The sequence below is a fragment of the Grus americana genome, chromosome Z (assembly GCF_028858705.1).
Source record: "Grus americana isolate bGruAme1 chromosome Z, bGruAme1.mat, whole genome shotgun sequence".
NCBI lineage: Eukaryota > Metazoa > Chordata > Aves > Gruiformes > Gruidae > Grus > Grus americana.
Genome location: NC_072891.1, coordinates 30,101,570 through 30,123,821, shown reverse-complemented (window position 1 = coordinate 30,123,821; position 22,252 = coordinate 30,101,570). Strand labels below are relative to the sequence as shown.

Below are 22,252 nucleotides of genomic sequence, written 5' to 3'. Positions count from 1 at the left end.
GGCAGTGCTAATTACTCACAGACTTTTACAGATTCCCCTGGAGTTCCTCCAGCTGAGCTATTACGACTGCTCTAAAAGCTGCACAAATGCTTTTGTTTGTGGAACACACTGGGGTTTTACACACACATTCTTCCTTAAGTAATCTTGCTAGCATTTCAAGAAAAGAAAAGATAATGTTTAATTTACTTTAAACACTATCACTTCTTTCGTTCAAAGCTTGCTTCAATCACTTCTGCCTCCACCTTTTTTTTTCTTTGTATTTATCAAGAATTAAGGCACAGCCTCATTCAAATAGATGAGGGGCATGCTAACATATTGTAGTAAGGTAAATTCCAAATACTTTTAGAAATACAGCAGACATCTTTCCTGCTCTTCCTGCTCTTCCCCTTCCTGCTTCACCTCAGTTTTGTGGGGTTTTTTTTCCCCTATAACAGGACATAATGAAGCTGATTTTTCCAAACGTTGTCACTTCCCAGCAGCTTCCTCCTCTTTGCTCCCGTTCCCACCCGAGCCTCGCCCCACATGCATTTCCAGGGTGCCTTCTCCAGCAACGAGACCTACTGCCCACTTCCACCGTTGCTTACGGCTTCTCCAAGCCACAGGGGAAAGCCGCCTGCCAGGAAAGGCACACGGCAGGGTATTGGCAGACGTGTCACTACGGGTATAGCCAAAAAGATTCTGCCCTCTCAGGGAAGCAGGGGGTGAAGGCGGCATCCCAGTGTCCCCCCATGCAGAAGCAACCCCTCTAGAGACGCGCCTGTGTGCTTGGGACAAAACAGGCACCCGTGGAAATCAACAGGGAAGTCCTGCCCTTGCTGCCCCCTCTCTCCTCGCTTCGCAGTGGTGACTGACTTCAGTCGGGTCTCTTCCCAACAGCGAGCACCATCCCTCATCCACCAGCCGAGGAGAAGAGGGCTGCCAAGGTGATGGAGCGCTGAGCCAAAAATAGTGATTTTTAAACTCCCTCAGCTGAAAAACAAGGAAACTGCCTCTCCCTGCACTTGCTTGGAGCAGTGACAGCTACAATTAGAGAGTACTGAACGGACTAACAGCTTCCAGCTGCAGCTGCTGGTGGTGCCTGGGCTGGTTTTACCAGGTCACCCCTTCTGCTCCAGCCTCGCCGCCAAGGACACGAGGAGGGAGTGGAGGAAACCTGCTCTGAAGCAGCGGAGATATGCAAAGCCTCCCAAGCTGCCCGTGTTTACTGTCAGCTGAAGTCTCTCCGTCCTCTGCCAGGCTTCACAGTCCTCCTCTGGAAGCAGCTGTGACAACGGCAGCATGTCCTGGGGACATGGGTGGGATGGTGCGTGGCGGAGCTGAGGGCAGCCGGCAGGGCTCTGGCAGGGCAGAGCGGGGGTCCTGCCTGACCAGAACAGACGGCACCTTGGTGCACCCTGTCACCCCCCTTCAGCAACGCTCAGCCCCCCAAGCCAGAAGCTGAACTTCTGCCCTGGGACACGGCTGGCAAGGGAGCTGCAGGGTAGGGCAGGGAGAAAGGAGAAGGACAGTAGCAGGCTTTTCTCCCCTGCCTCACAGCCGCTCTCCTAGCTAAACTTGCCACCAACGCAACATCATCTCAGCAGGTTCCTGCTTCTGGTTCATCCCTCAGTGGCTGAGAAGCACCACACTCAGTTCGGGATGTGGGGCATGTTGTCCATGCCTTCAAATGGAGAAAAGGTGTCCTACTCAGCCCCCAGCACCTGACAAAAAAGGATGACATCAAGGCTTGAGGACAAGCACACAACAGATAAGTGCACATTAGACAAACAGGTGAGTACACTCAATCCCCCAACACAGCTGTCTGCACTCACTGTGTCTACTGTACCCAAGGGTCAAGGAAAGGCAGCTTTGGGCCCAACACAGCATTAGTGCTGCAAGCCGTTAATTAGCATTTAACCTCAGCTCTCAGGCCTTCCCCTTTACAAGACAGCCAACATAAAGATGCTTGGAGAGCAGCAACCTAGTGCAAATCACTTGGAAAAATGGATGAAGGAAGCAGCAGTGCTACCCAACACTATGGTCAATGATTTAACACATTAATCAACTGCTGCTCAAACCAAAAAGCTGAATGAGCCAAGTCCCTCTTCCTCCAACAAGTCTGCAAGGGCTGGAGGTGCTGCGAGCTTCCCGCGGGTGGAAGTGAAACCCTGGCTGAAGATCACTACCAGTCTACCCAGACCTTAAAATAGACTTTTCACCTCGCCTCACACAGATCTCAAGTATGCTTGCCCAGAATCCTTCTCACTGACACCAGGTCACGATGCACAACGCTGACAGTAAATCAGCCAACAGGTTCAACGCTTGGCCAGCCACTGCCTCCAGGCAGAGCCGCTCGGGTAGGCTCACCCCGCTGATTTCTGTTAGTTTACTGTGGGGAAATAATGCAAACTTGACCTAAGTTTCTAAGTACTAGTACAGTGTAGCTAACCTCAGCATGGAGCTGGCAGGAATTTCTACCATGTATTTTGCAATATAGTAGGGGATCATGGAAAAGTTCACGAGTAATTTAGAAGTGGAAGTACAGTAAGGTGAAACAAAAAACTTACAGACTTCAACTGTTCGTAAACCCCTATGCAGAAAGCTACTCTTACCAATTTCAGAGGGAAACAAGTGACTGAAGCATCTTCAGTGCTTTAGCCCCAGTGGCTGGAGGGAATGAGAGCACCTGTTTTTAATTGTTCAGAAGGAACCGCATCTCCTGTATCACTTGTGCTCCTTTTGAAAATCTCACCCATTTAAACCAGAGTGACAGCAAAATGTCAGCATCACTTCTGGCACCTATAAAAACTGTTTTTTGTTATTAAGATGCTATTTCCCTTCCTAACTGCAGACCTTCTCTTCCATTTATGAGAACATAAGTAGTCATATAGTAAGTTGGTTCAGAGAACTCACTGAGTGAGTTTTAAACAGTGTTTTTTCCCCACATTTGTGCTGAACTCGTGATAATGTAAGTCTGGCCTTGAAAAATTCCATTTAGTCTGAATGAAGCAAACCTAAGTATTACTATAAAAACAATTTAGCTTGACAATACTTTTATATCACTGGAAGTCAAGAGAAGTGCAAATGAGGCCAGGGGAATTAAATACCATCAGGATGAGAACCTAACTCTCTGGCTGGAACATCACAGGCTTCTAGCTAAAAAAAGGGCACGAGCTTGTTGCCTATGTGGTAGCTGCAGAGAGATTTTATTTTTAACCTGTTGATCAGTGTAAGCATTTATTTGCACAATATGTTTATAACAGCCAATGATACAATTTACACACTCCCTATTAAAGTGCATAAATGTTGTCTGGAGCATATACAGCAAGGGAATACTTTTATTTCACACTGCACGATTTCTTCATGGTAGCAGTAAGCTTCCTATGAAATTACTGTAACTGAAGAACACAAAGTCTTCTCCAGTGGTCTTAAACCTTAAAAAGTTATTTTTTTATATAAATAATTTTGATTTCCATTTGGTCTATGCATCAGAACTACTGAAGAAAAGGAAACCCTATTCTACTAAGGTAAATAAAAAGGCAGTGATGACCAAACGTTACGTTTAAATCTCAATCATTGCAAATGTTAACTCATCCATCTGATAAATGTATTAACTTTCAGAAGACTAAGCGTAGTTTCATTTTAAAAGGTGCTTTTGAGACATTCCAGGTTAAAAGTCACTGAATTTAAAATTTCAAGAACAAAAAATTGCCACACATGAACTATTTATATGATAAACTGACAGAAGCCAGATTTACTTGGGGCCCAGGCATAGATAAATGTTCCAACTACCACTTGGCTCCAGGGAAAATGGTCCTCTTAACAGGACGGCTCCTTTAACAGGATTGCAAGAATTAACTTAATTTTCACTCTCGCTTTAACCATTTTCTTTGTGTTGCGAAGCTGCTTTCCATCCCCAAAGTAGCTTGTGAAGCCAGTTTGTTGAAACTGGAAGTCAAAACCAATTTCTTTAATTGAACAAGATGGAGCACAAAAACCGACACATCTGTGAAGCACCTTATCATCTTATTTATGAAATGCTTTCTTTTCCAAGACAACTGCATGTGAAGCTTGGTGAAAGCCATCCTTAATTTCCCTGATGAGTGATGGATCAAAGCATCTCATGATGCTGGGCACAGCAGGAAGGTCAGCTCAGAGCTTTTCTTTCTTTCTCATTTATGAGGAGTTGATCTGCTCAGCTGATGCTTTACTGTTGCTGAAATACACCACCACTTTCTTGGAAAAAAGGACATATTCTGCCGTTAAATATTCATAGGTGTGCCTATTACCATGGGAACTGAACCTTGAACAAAACTCAGTGCCTGAACATCACAGAGGAAACTGGGGTTTTACCAAAGTCACTTCAACAGACAAACAAGCAGGCTGGAGCTTGCCACTCTAAGCAGCAATAGATTTGAAAGAAAAAAATTATTTATACCGTGGCAAGTTATACTCTCTATTAACTGAAGCAGAAATGAGGAGATAGAGCAGCCTTCAAACACTCCATGTAGTGCTACCACAGAATGAAAACAGCAAATATTCTAATGGTAATAATAACAACAACAATAATAAGCTTGTGTTAACACATGAGTGGGGAAGGTATGTCAAACCTCTTTAAAGAGGTTTATGGAGATGCACTTGAATAATGTCTTTATACGACAATTACTGACCAGGTCTCTGCTTCTCTTCTCATATAACGGGACGTGTATTTAAAACAAAAAAACCCAGCTAAATGCCTCACATCCTAATATAGAGGTCGCTACCATTTTCAAATGACATAGACACTTGAGCCTCATATGTTGTTACAACTAGCAGATCAATAGAACCACCTCCCATACGAAAAATGCAGAAGAGGCACTGTATTCTTTGAGATGCCAGCCAGACACACCTGAATAAACAGTACTCATCTGGCACACAGATGCACCATCTTCCAAAGAATATTAAAAATGCTTCATGTAGGTCAATCACCCTCTCCCCAGCAGAGAGACGGATGGATCCTGTTTGTTACACAAACAAGCACATCTGTACAGATTAACGCCAGGTTAAGTTTCTGTACAGACGTGCTTGCTTGTGTAAGGCACGCATCTGTGGCAGAGTTGAAGCGAAGGGCTTCATTCACTTGCTAGATGTAGACAACCAGTGTGATTTGTAGCAGCCCACAGCTTTGCAGGGTTCACCGACATGCCTCGAACAGCACCAGCTCCTGAGCCTCAGGCAAGCCTCAAGTCTTCAGCTGCACTAGCATGGCCCATGCTGACAGGAGGGGGGCTACCAATCCATCAAGCTACACAGTCTTTGAGATAAAAGGCTACAAACTTTGTCAAACAGAATAGCTGTAAAGAGAAAACAGCTTTTTCCAAGTCCCCACTGATTCTGCATTATGAATGACAACACAGAGAGAGACAACCATGGCCACAAGACCTCATAAGTCCTACACACCAGCTTTGGATAACCAAAGGCATCTCGCACCACCACCATCATTCCTTTGGTCCTTCCATCATCTCCCAGTCCGCTGTTCCAGCTCTGGGTGAAAGAGTTGAAAACCTTGAAGGGTCTTTCCACCAGATGGTACATCTTGTCTTCCTAACCCCCGAGACTTTCTGACACCATTTGCTTCCCACTTCCTTCCACTCCCTCAAGTCTTCCTCATGAGGATTAATGTAATGCTTCCACTGGGGTGCTCAGTCAGGATTGCTCCAAAAAACAATTGTAAAACTGATACTCCAAAGATCACTGAGACAAAATAACCATGCATTTTCAGGTCAAATACGCTCAGGTAATTTTTGAGGACAACGGTAGAGCAGTTGTTTTTAAATACCACCCTTGCAAACTCCTCGCCTGTGAGAAACATCCATCTACAAGACTTGTGAAAAGTCTATGTAATTAAAACCTCTACAAGTGGCTGACACTTTGCAAAATGCATCACACGTGCATCCAGATGGAATTTTCTGAAACTTCTCAAAAGTTCAGTGACGATAAATGGAGAACCTGAATGCGCTTGCCCCTCTTAATGCTCCTGTACGTTTCTGATCTAAGAATAAGGATCACTTAGCGTCTAGGTTTGTCACCCACACCCATACAATCCAGCTGGACACAGAAAGGGCGCCGATGTTGGCTAACACAACTTTGCGGGGTGGAAATCGGCTTGTCTGACCAGCGGGTTCAATTTCCCTGACGCCACTAGGGCTTCTGAAAGATACTCATATGTAAATAGGGGTTGCTTAGTTACGGAAGTGGAGGTGTTTATTTTGCAACACACAATATGCTAGTTGCTAATAGACCCAGTTCAGAGATCATCTCAGAGGTGAGCTTGCCTCGCGTTTAAGGATGACAGCTGCCAAGCCAGCCTGCATCCTCCTCAGCAGGCTCCAGCTCTCCTGCCTGCATCCGCATCGCCTGCCACTCGTGGGCTGTGAGACCGCAGACATCCCCCCAGCACCCCCCCATCCACCCAGCACTAGCAGGGAGAAGAATGGGTAAAGCTGAGAATTGGGCTCATGTGCTACCACAGGTATCAGAAGCAGTGTGGACCACTAACACTTTAGCATGGCAAACTGGTACCCAAACCACACGCCTCAAAGCCAGCTCAGGTATTTTTGCCCTAAAAGGAGCTGGCCTCTAAGAGGCACTTACTAAGGATGCTCTTTGAATAAAATATTAAAGATGACCCTATTGCTGCTAATCTGAAAGCAGATGCTCCTGCCTGTATTTTCAGCCTGTTTTCATAAGAAACTGAGGCTTGCGAGGTCATGCTTCTTTCAATAACTTAAACCCGACTCCTCTTTTTAACCAAACCTGACTAGAGACTCTGTGCTCTGAAGGATTTTTGTATTTATACAAGCTTTAGAGAAATCAGGCTGAGATGCCAGGTCTGGAGAAAGGGATACTGCTGGTTGAGTTAACACACAAGGCACCCGAAAAGCTACATCCAAGAGACCTAAAGTGAGGAAAGACTTTTTAAGAGCTCACAAGCTACCATGAGATACTGAGGCATGGAAAAAAAAAAGGCTTTATTAGTTCCAGTGCTTACAGAATTATTTAAGTTAGTGCTTCATTCAGCAAAAAGCCTTTTACAGAAAAAAGTAACACCTGATTTGTAAAACCACATAAACAGGCAGCAGGACTCACAGATAAATGCAGTAAAGACAGTATTTTTGAAATTAATAGAAAAAGAAGGGGAAACATTTCAAGCTTATGACCTCTTTCCCACTCTAATTCTCCGTGGGTCTAAAATGTTATAGCCCAGAGCCTGATTTATGCACGCAGTCCTGGCATGCAGTTCTCAACAGGGACTAAAAATAAAGAGATTTCACACTAAGCATCCACCGCTAAAGATAATGGCATTACAAGTTAAAATAAAATTATTCCAAAATATTTTTATCAAGAATGTGAAATCTGAATCCCAGCAGGAACATCTTCCGTAAAATATGATCCATTGCTCCACCTGTGTCTAAATACTTTCAAGTCTCTAGACTACACATTTGATACTGTGCAGTAAAAGCAGGGAAAGGAATTGAGGATTTACAGCTAGTAAAAATTCTGGTTCACTGTTTTTAAGGACACTTTTGATGTCTGCTAGATACTCTTATTATTATAGTATCATTACTTGTCAGAAACCCAACATATAAAGTGCATACCAGAAAGATAATAATATCACATATATAGTATCATATTGCATGTATGAAGACAAGATATAATATGTTTTCTTTACTGCTACATAAATGTTGCTTACTGCTTTACTATGGGAAGCAAAAATTCTTACTTCAGCTCATGTAATGGATGGTTCTATTTAGTGCATGAACAATGAAAAGAATCAGATTTACCGAGCTGCCTTTTAACAAAAATAGGTACATTTTAAGACAGTAAATAAGCCTCAAGAGCTTTATATAGCAGTGCATTAACCAATAATATTATGCTGACATTAAATGGTATTTACTCAGGATTTTTTTTCCAATTCAGCACCCTCGATACAGATGAATTTGCACAAGTTTTTCCCATTTCCTTAACCTCTTTGTTTCAATCACTGTATGGCAGGACCAAGACAATGGTATCTAACAGTCACTGTTGGGCATTACTTATTGGTTTCCAGTAAGCCAACATTTAGAAATTTAATAGAAATGTGGTAGGATTCACCAATAAGGTATTAGAAAAATGGCTAAGTTTTAAACTAGACTATCAGACACCCAAAAATAATAAAGTAAGCTACTTTACCCCAGGGAATAAAGAAATCCCTCAAATTAATTGTATAGATTTTAAAGTTAATAAATAAAATGCAAGGAGTATTTAAATCCCAATTCTTGCCCTTCCTGAGTGCCACCAAAACCTCCAGCAGTAATTACAGCTCATGCTTTTCAAACATGAGGCTGTAATTAGGGATTAGGACAAACAGTTACCGGAACAGAGAAGATGCAAGATGTGGTTTCTGTGAAGTGCTCTGGAGTTGCCTATTATAAAGCCATCAGCCCTGCTGGAATGGGGAAAGCACCCCACAGCTCGCTCTGGCTGAGAGGCACAAGGAGTGAAGGCAATGGAAGAAACACCACAAATTCCAGGAAACGTCTGTGGAAATAAGTCAGCTTGATACAGACGCTGAATGTGACTTTCAACTCCGTCAAATCAGACACCGTAGTTGTTAAAAACTGCGCGCCAAGTTTAAAGGAAGGACAAAATTCTAAACCCAGAGGCATTAACCTCAAATACTCTTGGAGTTATAAAATGGACTTGCATGGCAGTCAAACCCCGCATACTTTTAGATACCTCTTTTGCATGGTCATCATCACCATCATCATCAAGCCCTTCAGAGACTGCTGATCTGAGAGAGGTAAAACCACCTCTGGTTTTTCAGTTACCAGCGGTGGGCCGGAGAGAATACCCAACGGGCATGTCTAGCAACAACATTATATTCTGCATTTCATCGGGGAGGATTACACGCTTGCTTCCAGACTAAGTGAGAGCTTAGCAGGTGAGTGACTTGTGGCCCTTGCAAGGAACAGACCAAACACATGCCTGGACGCTGGGCTTACCTGACGTGGAGCTTCTCTCCATGCACTGCTTCTGAAGGTCCAGGCTCCGCAGCTCCTCTGTGCTGGCGTATTTCATGACGGAGTTGATGGAGGTGAGAGTGCTGATGAGCTGTGAATTGAGAGATCCAATCTGGGAGTGGGGCTCCCCAAAGGCTTCTGCCAATTCACTGTAATTTTCAGCAAGCAGCATCTGCTGTTCCTGCAGCAGCTTCTGCACACGCTCGATGTAGTGATCCAAGCCCACCCTCAGCTCAGGCGGAGGCAGAGGGCTGTCCAACAGGCTGCTCACCGGCTCACACACAGACTCTACCCCGACACCGATGCTCCTGGTGCCGGCTGGTGCAACCGGCAGCGGAGGGGGTCCGCAGGCAATGCTCCTCATTTTAAGACCAACCAGGTAGTTCTCATGAACGTTTATCTGCCCAACGCCACAGTCTTTGGTTTTTATTGCAGAGGGCTTTTCAAAGCCAGGGTGGCTAGAGAGCAAGGTGCCCACTCCAACAGAACGTGTTTTAGCAGACGCATGAATGTCCTTCACCCGGCCATCTCCTACTGCAACATTCCGTGTCTCCACACTCTCCGTGTTGGTCTGTTTATCGTAGCTGCTCAGAGAGGTGTTTGTCCCGCAGTCTGCCAGGGAGGCCGTCTCTGTGCTGGTGCACTGGCTCACCATCTCCAAAGCGGTGCTGGTTTGCTGGCTAGCCATAGAAGGCATGGCCATTACCGTCGCCTCTGCCCTGCGCACAGCCTCTGTGGCCGTTTCACGGGACACGTGCTCCTTGGGGGTGCAAACTACCACGTCCACCGAGCAATCCCCACAGCCCACAGACCTCACCGCTCCGACCGACCGCGCTGTCTGGCGGGGGCTTGGCATGCCTGCCAACTCCTCCGTGTTGACGCCTGCCTCACGGACGCTCGTCTCTGCACCCACTGCCTTATCACGCAGCTCGACGGACCTCCCTGTGCCCTGGTCTCGCACCTCTGCCCTCTCCCTCACCAGCCACCGGCTCATCAGCAGCTCGGGGCCCGCAGCCGCACTCCGCATGGCAGGTTTGCAGGAAGTGCCAACGCTGCTCATCTGCAGGTGGTCTCCCACTGATGAATCGGTGACGTCCACATGGTCTCCCACCATCTGGTCTCTCATTTGCACAACAGCCTCCACCATCTGGCTGATGACACGGGGCTGAGCCATCACGGCTTTATCCATTTTTTTCCTAGACCCAGCCGCCTGCAGCTCCTGTTTTAATTTGGTCATTTCCCTGTCATGGGTGGTTTCCTTTAACTGAACCTCTAGTCTGTAAATCTTCTCCTTAAGGGCTTCGATGGTCTGCTGCTGAAGCTCTATCTCTTTCTCGACCTCCGTAGATAAGCCAAGCATGGCCTCTGTCACCCCAACCCCAGACTCTCTCATTTCTTTCTCTGTCCCCACAGCTACTTCTCTGTGTTGCCTTGCAGATCTGTTGTATATAACCACATTGTTCATGTTCTCATCAGCACCTACAGCAACAGATCGGGTTTCTTTTGTCAAGCTTTCTCTGTTTATGTGAAGGTTTGCAGAACTTTCATAGTTGCTGTCCTGGATTTTTTTCTCCAGGGCTTGCATCTCAGCAGTCAGCTGTCTGAACTCTTCTATCCTCTGAGAGCTCTGCTCCACACTCTCCACCTCTTCTTCACAATCTATATACAATTCTCCACCTCTTCTCACCTGAGACAGGTGTTCCCACTGCTCTGCATTTCCCGCACTGTAGGATCGTTTTCTGAAACCGTACGTATCGTTTTGAGTGGCTTTCCTCTGGTTTTTAAGTTCGGCCATCATGTGCCTTTTCTCTTCCTGCAGCACTGAAATTTTGACCTGCAGCACAGGAATGGTTTTGACTTGCTCCTCAAGCTCCTTGAGACGCTTGAGTGCAACTGCCATTTGCTCCCTGATGTGCTGCAGATGCACCGGGCTCACATTGGTGACCGGCGTGGATATTCCCGAGCTCATGGGGCTGTGACGAATGGAACTGCCCAAGGAGGAGCTGAAGCAGGCGCCGTAGTCGCCGTTCCCCTGATACCCATTCTGCAGCTGCTGAGACATGTGACCGTACCCGCCGGATCCCACAAAAGCAGGGAGGGAGCTTGTGGAGCCCATGCCACCAAAGCTGGAAAGCCGGGGTCTGCGGACATCTCCAGGGATGACCTGCATCATCCTCTCCTGCTCGAGTCGCCTCCGCGTTTCCATGAGGGTCTTTGTTACATGGAGGTTGTGCCGAGGAGGCTGGGGGGAAGGAGGAGGAAGCTGCTTGCTCTCAGGGACTGTTAAATAGGAAGGAGATGCTTCAAAGGAAACTGAGGGTCTCGCAGTGACGGACGAGGTTACTTGACTCCTCGCTGCCAGACAAGACTGCTTGTTCTCATCACTGTTCGACGAAGAGAGAGACTCCGTGGAGGTCCAGCCACCGCACTGGCCACCAGAGTTCTTGGTACCCACCGAGGCTGGTATGGCTTTCCTCTTCTTTTGGATGTTTAGCTTCTTAATGGTATTCCCCTTTTGTATATCATCCACGTACTTCAGAAAATCCAAGTCTAGCTGGTAGCCATAAGGTGTTTCCACAAAATAGGGGTCCTTCCGCTCTTTTTCATCTTCTCCATTTATAATAACTTCCTCTTTTTCTGGAAAAGAAGAAAGAAAATCATAATTGGAAAAGAAACTATGTCTCAGTAAACTATGCACTGAAACACAAACGCAGAAAGATGGGTGCTCACAGCACGCCGGAGGCAGAAACTGCTGCTGCAGCTCAGCGAGCAGACCAGCTTTCCGCTGACTGACCCTCAACACTAAATCCCGATTAACTTTTAAAAAGTTAATCAGTAGGTTTTCAAATGCTGAGAAGTGCATACCCACGTAAATGTGTACACATGCACACACAGAGATAAAGTCTGTTAACAAAGGGGCACAGAAGTGGCAGAGCTAGTAGCTCAAAGCTGTCCTTCCCCGAATCCCGCCAGCCTTCCCGCATCACACCTAGCTTTCACACACACTATGCTGTCACGTAAAGACCACGGGATTTCAGCGTACCGCACGAATCATCTGGAGACGCAACTTCTCTAAAGTGTCCGTTCGAGCAGGCGATGGGAACTCTGACCCTGCTCCTTATGCAACTGATGGCATTAGACTTTACACAGATCTGCAGTTGTTTTATGGCTTTGGGAACTGCTGCCACAAGAGCAGTAATACCAGTTTGTTCTCACCTCAGCTCACGTTACTTCCACCAGTGCCTCTGCCTCTTTCATTTTAAACTGCATGAAGCCCCCAGCACCAAGACAGGCAGTGGGACCCCCTTCCAGCAGGGTCCCAAACCCCACTGTCGCCTTGTACGTGAGGAAGACCCGTCCAGGGAGAGACACAGGACTTGCCTATCCCCAAAGCAATCTAAATAAAACTTCACCAGATCTGCTGGGCTTCCTTAGGCTGAGTATTTATACGCAGCACTACTATACAACCTGCTCCTCCCATCCCACTTGAAAAAACATAAGCGGGGGGGGGGAGGAAAAAACGACTGTTGCGAGTTCTAAGCTGGAGGAATAATAAAAGGCAGCTTTCCGGTTACCTGAATTAGCCACATGCCTCTGCCCCCACGCCGCAAATTTTCCAGCCACGTATGGCAGCCCCAGCTTCATGTGTCACACGCCGAAGCCCTGCCTCCCTCCCGGCTTTCTCCTTCTTCACCCCATAAGGAAGAGCCGCCCGCACCCGCCCAGCCGCGGCCGGCCGCGCACACCAGCTCCGCCGCCGAGCCCCGCCAGCCCTCCCTTCCCTCCGCCCGGGCTGCGGGCGCTGCCCTGCCCGCTCCCGCGGCCGGCAGCCCACCCACTCACCCACGCACCCACCCGAGGTGCGCGGTCCGCCCCCGCCGCGCCCCCCCCAGCCCACCCCCGCCCCGAACGCGGGGCGCAGCGGGCTGGTACCGTGGCTGGAAGCGAATTTAGCTGTTTCGTTTTTAAAAGGCGAACTTTGGAAGCCGCGTCCTTTTAAAGGACTATAAACCTCGGAGGGGGGAGGAAAAAAAATTAAGTAACACTCGACTTACTGCAACTACAGGAAGTGACTTAATGTACTGAAAAGGTTTAGGAGAAGGGGAAAAAAAAAAAGCTCCTGTTTTTCCAGTTTCCTTGGCATGCTTAAGAAAAACTTTGTCTACAGACAGTATAACTGCTTTCGTGGTGAGTCTTTACACACTTGGCTACCACAGGACACCCCAAGAGTAGACAGGAGGATGCTGCTGCTCGGGGAAAACCTACCTTCCCCGGCACGGGGTAAGAATAGGATGGAGACACAGACAGAGGCAGGCACATGTGAGAGCAACAGAAGTGGGGCTGACCTGAGCACATTGGTATCTCCGTCCTGCAGCGTGGACAGACTGTTCAGCAGACACAAACAACTCCCCCCCCCCCCAGACCACGTTTCTGCTGAAAGACCAGTCTCAGCATGCTGTGGTATTTACTTATAGATGCACCCAAAATAGCCATCTAAATACCACAGTGGAAGCAAAAATACATGCATACGCAGATACTTTAAGCACATAAGCATACACAGCTCCTTCCAGCAGGACTGCCTCAATGTCAGGCAGGGAAAAAGTCTCCAGGACTCCCACTGACAGGGAGGGAATAAGATAGAGCATACTCTCCAAATTACTTCTCTTCCTCCCCAAATTTAGCGTTCTGTTCCCAGATTCTCATCCTGCTCCGTTCCCCACTGACGGACAACTCTCCTTTCCATATCCTACAGCTCCTTGCCCTAGGCTGGTCACCCTTCTTTCCCACCTGCACCCTAGGTTTGTCCCTGCTCTCACACTGGTCCTCATCCCCTGTAATCTTCTGGTTTCTTTCTGCCTTCTTCCCACACTTTGGATTTCTCACCCATTTTCTCTACTTACATCCCTTTGCTTGCTCCACCAATTCAAACCCAAAATCTGGTTATACTCTTGCCCCTCATCCCAGGCTTGGTTCTAGTCATTTAACTCAGCCCATGTAAATTCAAGCTCCATCAATTTTAGCTGTTCTCTCATTTTCCCAGTTCCTTTCCTCTGCCTGTCTCGGTCCTTGTCTTCCTACCCAGCAACATCTCCAATTCTCCCATCACTATACCAGTGAAGTCAGGCAGCTCCTCTAAGCTGTCTTTGAGCACAATGCCTAAGCGTTGGATGGGGGAGGGAGGAACAGACTCTTTGGAAGTCCCAGGACTTACAAATTAATGCATCTTTGGAAAAATATTCATAAAACCTCTAAAAAGACATGCAAATCTCATGTTAAGTCATGAGAGCCAAACTGGAATCTCAGATATATTTTTTCTTCTTCATGGAATGGTATTAAGATTGCTCAACAGAAACCTGTCAAAAGTAAATAATAATAAAAAAAAATCATGCTGACCCTGAATCCCTCACTAAACCTCTCCACACACTGGCACACAGCTCGGTGTCTTCACAACAACATCCCTTTGGTCCTCAGCTTAAGCTGGCAGTACTACCAGGACATGGTTCCTACCTGCCATTCCAAAAGCATGAGACTGTGTGCAGAGCTGACTGCCCATTACTTCTCCTTAAAACAATGCTGTGAAGCACTCCACCAACACAATCCCAGTATTATGAGTTGATCTCTGGAGATGTTTCTTGATACATTGAAACAAACAAGGATCAGGCATGCAATCTACCAACAACACAACACTGATGCAGGAGCTGCGCCAAGCCTTTGTGCATTTTGCTGTCTTGGAGAAAGGGCCAAAATGGGTGTGCCTGTTAAGCATGGAACTAAGCAAAATGGATGGCAGTTTTCAAGCAATAAAAATGGTTTTGTTGGTTCCAAAAGAAAAAAAAATCTACTAAAAAGGGAATGAATAAACACCTGATAAGAGTGCAGCCCTTCTTCCTTTCAGCCTTTAGTCCTGGATGAACCACGGATGCCCTTACTCCCTAGCTTTGGTGGGCGAGTACCAAGTGCTACACAAGCAGGCACCTCAGATAAATCTCAGAGGAAGCTGTATCTATTTGCCCTTCAGCCAGAAAGGCAAGCCTTCATGGTCAGAGACCTCAAGTGAGCAAGAGATTCCTACCCCATCTGCCCCAACACACATAGAAGTATTGCAGCAAATACTGGGCAGTACAAACACTCTTGTTAGACGTCTTGTCTCGTCCTTGGCCAGCTGATCATGGGCACTGCTAAAATCAGAAGTATTCCCCAGTCTCTACAGTAGATCAGGCAAAGTTTAATCACGTTGTTGTGTTACACTGAAACAGTATGTGCAGACTCACAAACATAAGACACTTTTGTCTGTGAAAACACTGCAGACACTCCTGTTTTCTTCTGAAATGTCTTTAAATGCAACACACATCATGCTTTTAGGCCAGTACCCATGAAGTAAAACACTCTGTGAAGCACAAAGGCCTCGTTGTGGTACTGTCATTATTAATGCATTTCTCCAGAAGTATGCAAAAAACTTAATTTCCCTCTCCCTGTTGCAGGATAACCACGGGCAGGACACAAGCAGCATTTTAAAAATGCACTCTTCAATTCTCCCCTCCTGTACTGCTGAGACTGTCTCTGTCCAAACATTCCAGTCTTGCCAACTTCTATTAAATTATATCCTATCCAATGCACTACACAAGAACATCAGTATATTAAAATATTGAGTCAGCCCTACCCAAGTCCACACTAATCATGTCTGCTCCCAGACCAGGAGAACTGGAAAAAAATAGGACATTTAGTTGATGCGCTTCAAGACTTCTGAGGGAGAGAAAAGCAGTGAAAATGTGGGCATGCACAGAGTTTTGGTTCTGCAAACCAGGAAAACTTTACTGTAGAGCCACCTTGGAGGGTCTGGGAAGAGCAAAGAGAAGCAACTGAAGATGTATTTCTGAAGCTAAAAGTCTAAGGTGCCTTGAAAAATACAGACACCACATCTAAAGCCTTCTCTCCCCATCTGGTTATGATATCTGCTCTAAGGCATTTTTATCTTGGATCTGACTGCTATTAAAGAAGTCTTTTCTATTGAAATAATGTTGTGAATGACAGAGTCTCCTTCCAGAGTTATGGCATAAGACAATTTATAAAGAATGCTGCAGAGGAAAAACACAGAGGCAATAGCTGGCATAAATTGAGTTGAATCAGTATTTTTATATGCTCAACTTCAGTTTGAAAGGTTATCTGGGGCAGCAGAAGAGGGGATAGAAAAAAGAGTTCTTTCTGATTCTTTACTGCAACCGAGAAGAAATTGATGCTTTTCCCCTTCTCCCACCCCCAATACTGCCTTTGTTCTTTTCTCTTTCTGTTCTTCAGAAATGAGTATCAGCCTCATGTTCTGAAAAGAACCAAAACACATGAGGCTGAGCACTTGTTTAAAAAGAAAAAGCAGAATGGAGTAATTCACAATTTTTCCTTCATTCTCTCTCTCAAGTGTTAGGATTTGAATGTAAATAAAAACAAAACAACAACAAAACCACTTGGAAAATAGACCTCAGGCCTTGCAACACAATCATTTGATCAGCTTTCTTTTGGTTAGCAACATACAGAAGATGCCATGAAATTACTAGCTCTCCAACAATTCAGCGTAGCTCTTCAGTATTTTCAAAGCTGGGGGGGAAAAAGCCCAAACACCAATCAACCTATCAGATTTTTATTTTATTCTGAGAACTGAGAGGGGAAGGGTTGTTTCTGTACTTTGCCAGACGCAGCAGGAGCATCACGTGTCGTACTTCTCCCTTTGCAGTGAAAGCACACAGCGCTAGCGCGACGTACGCCGCAGGTGTGGAGCGCAGGTGGCCTCATTTGGTTGCTCATCTCCCACCAGGAGGAGAGCTGTGGCAGCAGAACCGAGCCATGAAGCTGCCCCTGACAATACCCGGTGCTGGCCTCAGCCACCCTGCCTGCAGTGCCGGGCTGGAGCGCCTGCATGGCCCAGCTCAGCTTGTACAAGCAATGGCACAGCTGCCCAGCACGCTGTACGATAGTGTAGACTGGCTGATAACGCCTTCCCCTCTTTTTCCGCTATGGAAAAACAACCAATAAATACTGCCTTGTAAGAAAGGTAATCCGTTTTGCTATTACCCGGCTACAGCTATGCCTGGAGCAAACGGGAGTTAAGGCTGTGGGGCATGGGATACTACCGTCCAAACCAAAATGCCCCAGCCAGAGAGGGATGATTGATCCTGCTACCAATGCCACAGTTACAGGTGTGGAGGATTCTCCTGTTACAGAGCAATTCCATTTACTGCGTGTTTTACCAAAGAAATAAATCTCCAGTGAAAAATGTTTGCTGCAAATTTAATCTCAAAGAAAAACGAGGAGCAGAAAAATGGTAAAATATTTTTATAAGGCTTTTAGATTACTTTTTAAAATTTATGTGTCAATGCTCCAGCTGGGGACCTGACCTGACTTTTAAATCTGACATCTAAATATTCAGTACTTTGGGTTGGGGTTTGTAATAAAAAAATGGGGGACAGCAACCTCTCTAATAAAAACAAAGAAAGGCTGAAGCTACAACGCTGTGTAATAAATAGGTTTTTATTTCAAGATGTAGAAGCTCCAGCTCAGATATTTGTAGTGGCAAGCTTCACAGAAGTGAATTAAGGACACCACCTTAAATCAATGAACATAACCAGCAGCAATGTTGAAGAAAGATGGTTCAGAGGTCTGCTGTGTTTTGGTAGCACTGTGAACGCAAACACTAGGGCGCTGGGCTGTGACCCACATTTACCACACGACATTGGTAAAAGAAGGCATTTAAAGAATGGATCTGCTGTCTTAATACCATGCTCTTTCTAGAAGAAGCAGGACCATTAAAGCAATAAAATAAAAACTCAAAATAGTCACAGCCACAATGCAAAGGTTTAACAGCATCAAAAAATCTTTCCATTGACTTAACTGGGCTTTTCCATTACCTTGATCAGCCCACGGTGAAAACAGTCTCTCAAGCAGTTAATGTTCCCCTGAACGTGAAAAATCTTAGTTACTTAGCATTATATTAGGATTAACATTACATTAAAAACTTAATAAAAAAATTAATTGCTAGCATTATAGCAAAAACAATGAGCCTGCTGTCACCGTGGTACTGGTGATGAGATGGATGCACTAGTCTGGGTGTCCCACTGTCACCTCCTCCTCCTCAAGGGTCAATTCCTAAACCACAGAACCATTTCTTAACTTTGTAGAAGACTATGGCTTTTCTCATTCTTCTCCCTTTGCCGCATGTTTGCTAACTATGTGCTGACTACTGTCATAGCTATGAAAGCCAGAGCATTTTGGTATCACATAGAAAATGCTCAGAATGCTCACCAGCCTACTACCCAAAGGTGTGTGTGTGTGTATGTGTGTGTGTACATATATATAGTGAACAGCCTTTTTGGTGACAGGAGGGTGACTTTCAAGGTCACATTTCTGTTTTTAGACCATTAAACGTTTTCTTTTACATGGCAAAAAAGAATCACCTACAGAGTTCATATCTGAACATCATCTAACCACAACTAAAAATTATTTTTGCGAGCTGCTTTCAAAAAACATACCTCCTAACTCTCTCTAATCTTTTTAATGCCTAAAACTTATACTTCTAGAATCTCTGAACTGAAAAATTGCAGTTCAAACATAAGTTAATTTAAAATATAAAATACAGGCTATAAGAAAGCCATGCAAATCAATTAACCCTGAATAAAGTATTAATCTTGTTTATGAGAAATCTATTTTGGGGGCCAGTGGGAGGAAAAAACCACAACGAACTCTCCTGAGAGTGACTGCAGTATGGCCCCTTATCAAAATTCACAAAATCTGCTTTATGTTCTTGACAGCTCTCTTATTTGAGGCTGATAATAAGTCTCCTTTTCAACTGCTCTCACTTTCTGGGAATAGCTCTAGATCAGGCAGTTCTGTGGTGGGACATCTTGTATGTGCACCACCTCAAGGTCGCTAGCCACAGAACCTCAAAACTAAGAGGCTAGTCTGTTCTGCCTGCATCCAGTTTCTGATTCACAGGTCCCAGGGGATACCAAACTACAGCTGGCAGGAAGCAGGGCATGGGTGGGAAGGGATACAGTCATTAGCTTATTCTGTGAACTGCCCCACCAGCAACAAGGAAGAGCAGAGCAGAAACCATGGTGGGGGGCTGCTGCTGTTGTCAACAGCACTGCCACCACTGGGTAGAAACTACTCTAAAAACAGTGGCCACTTGGGCAAATTGCAGTCACAAGTAAGCCTGTGGGTGCACTGTGGCTCTGAACACCACCAGCAGGTCCACCATCGAGCAAGTCAGAAGCAAGTGGCAGCCTTAGTTGCACTGCACTGATGCATTTCCCAAATCACCCACCGCAAATGCCACTTTAACCAATGGACCGTGTCAAAACCTGTAACTGAGGAAGAAAGAGCTTTCCTGATACTGAAAGTAAACCACTGCACTAGTGGCGGGGGGCTTAGTTGGTTCAGCCACAGAAAATGCTGTCCCTTGAAAGACACTCATGTTCTCATAGTAAAGTTAGCCTCCTGCTCTCTCAGGTGTCACTGGGAAGAGCGATGAAGTGTCAACAGCCATCCTTTACTTTTGGGCTTGAAATGGGGGTCTTCTCAGTCCTCTTTATTTACGTATAAAACCCAGATGCCAACGAGGCAAGTCCAAACCAGTATGAATTTATTTTTTCCAAGCACCTGATACCATGTGCATTTTTTTCATCTTGCAGTATTTGTTTACTTGAGAATTGCCCTTCACCATTCCATGAAGCATTTATTTAATTCAGTTTCTACTGTGCACACACTTATTAGGTGCAGGCACATTGTGGCAAATGAAGAGCATTCAATTTAAAGATACTTTACAAATCAGACTAACTCAGGCCTGGCAAAATAATGTAAGTTACGGCAAACAGTAGATAGGAATCACAAGCTCCTCACAACCTGGGAGAAAGACATACAAAGTGCTCTGTTGACAGAGAGAGCAGGAGAGCAGCTCAGTTTCTGACAACGATAGCGCTCCTTTCCGAAAATACATCCCAACAGATCTGGGCTAACTGCTTCAGCCAGCAATGCCGATGAACGCGAGGCTGAGTTCCAGTGTTGGAACTGTCTTGCTGTCCCCTCTGCTGCACAGGAGAAACCCGAAGCTCCCCTGCCTCCCTTGCCAACCCTAGAAAACGTGGTGTACCTGCCCCGCTCTTCCGACAGTACGTCTTCCCCCGTTACTTTACACCACTTCATTGTCACAACAAAAATGACAGAGGAAAAAATAATTACAAAGACCAAGGCTTGCACCTACATAGCAGGATGGGCTTCACAAAACCCAGATGGAGGACTGGCAAAGTGGAAGAGGAGCAAACCCCCAAATATTTCTCCTCCTTCCTCACTCATCGTAATAATTTCCCCACCCCCTTTGGGGGCCATAGGAGCCATGGATGCAAGCCAGGTGTTTGCCTGAAAACATCATTTAACACAACTGTGCATCAGTGTTGCCTGCTGAAGCCCAAGCAAAGGTGGCTGTTTGCTTTACAGCCAAGAACAACTGAATCACAACACCAAAATATTTAGATTTATGATGTCATTACCCTTCTGTGCCTATAAATTCCTGAAGAGGTGAGAAGTGGAGAACAGATACATAGGGCTATTGTAACAAGAGTAACCATCAGTAAAGAACCTGGACTCCTGGGATATAAACCTGCCATGGAATATTAAAACTGATTTACAGTTTCAGTTTGGTCTTACAGCTGTGCACAGGGTGGAAAAAATGGAAGAATTGTCTTCTGCAAGAATGGTTCTACAAATATTTGTATTTATGAGTCCTTGAAGGACATTATTTTGTCACATGCTTAACTCTGTAAGGAATATGGTTTATGCTGCATAATCAGTATGATATTTCAAATACCGCGAATTGTTCCCTCCTACCCTTTTTTATATTAATCTAGTACTGACTCCTTCTGTGAGATAAAACATGTGTTGCTTTCCAGACTTCAAAAGCATAAGCGATTTGCATTTTCCAAAAACACTGAAAGGTTTTTCTCTGTGCCTAAAATAGTTCAGACCGATGTATTGATTTTCTCCCAACAAGTTAAAAAAGCGATCATCAGAGAAAACGTCGGAAAAGTTATTGTTAGAATTAATTCTTTATGCGCATTCTAACTAGCTAAAAACAGTGGCTTATAACTGAAAGTGTACGAACAATATTCACAATTAGCAACTTGGAGGGTAACAGCTACCTTTCTGCTGCTGAAACGATGCCTTACAGTAAATAGGTGCAGCGCTCCCTTCACTCGTATGTTCACAACACTGATCTGCCACTAGAAAACCTGGGTTTGTTGGAGGAAACAGACTATTCTGCATGTAACAACAACGAAGAGGCTACCAGAGGTGTGTGAAATGGCAAGTGCAAACTCCCATCAGACCACAGCATTTGTGAGATGACCGAGCTAACCAGGCATTGTTAAAAACCGAAAAAAAAACATCCCAACTTAATAATCCTATAAAAGAACGCGGAGGGCTGGTTTCAGCTGTGCCACCCCGGGGTGCCCCCATCCCTTTTCTCAGCTTGCCCGCAGCGCTAGCAGAGCACCTCACCTCTCCCCCCGCCCCGTCCGAGGGTCTCACTCACCAATCCACCCAGAAGCAAACCCTTGGACGTTGCTGCGTTTAGTTTTTCAGGAAATTAAGTCTGAAGCACGCTTTCCTTTGCCTTAAAGGGAGTGCGTATTCCTGACACATCAGCAGGCAGGGAGCCCAGAGGTTGCTACAGAGCATTTATTTATACTCATTTGGAATTTCCTGAGACAGTCCCAGCCCGGCAGCCAGCCCAGTGCAGCGCCAGTGATTTCCTTCACCGCGCTTCAGATGCTGCGCGACGCCGACGCCTCCTCAAGGGTTAAAATTCCTTAAATGGGCAGCAGGACAAAAGGAACTGTACCAAATGGCACCCTAAAAAGATAACTTTTTTCTTCTCCAATGAAGACAGATTTAATTCCCAAGAGGGAATTACATGTTCAGGTGACTTGTCTTCCAGCTGCTCTCCCTTCCTCCCCAAGCCCTTCATCCCCCACCCCCCTCATTTCTCACTCCCACGTGTGGACTGAGAGCACAGAAAGGTTCATTGATATAATTTGGGCAGAACAATTACTTCTGTTGTAACCACCAGTGCCTGCAATTCTGCCTGTCTTACATTCAGTCTGGTTTTGTTTACTCTTCTCAAATGCAACTTATAATTTGAGGGATAAAAATAAAAACTTTATACTAAAAGTTACAGACACAGTTTTCTT

The 22,252-nt window shown here is 45.5% G+C and overlaps 1 protein-coding gene across 8 annotated transcripts in view; it reads right to left on the bottom strand.

Annotated features, from left to right (window-relative positions):
• KANK1 (KN motif and ankyrin repeat domains 1) overlaps positions 1-22,252 on the bottom strand; it is a 131,849-nt gene that overhangs the window by 15,962 nt on the left and 93,635 nt on the right. For 6 of the 8 annotated variants that reach the window (XM_054810035.1, XM_054810037.1, XM_054810034.1 and 3 more), the window contains one exon: positions 9,003-11,657. In XM_054810035.1, coding sequence (XP_054666010.1) covers positions 9,003-11,657 — 2,655 coding nt within the window. Of the gene's footprint in view, positions 1-9,002; positions 11,658-12,595; positions 12,747-22,252 lie in introns of those variants that run through there. The other 2 variants (XM_054810033.1, XM_054810040.1) reach the window with 1 other exon arrangement.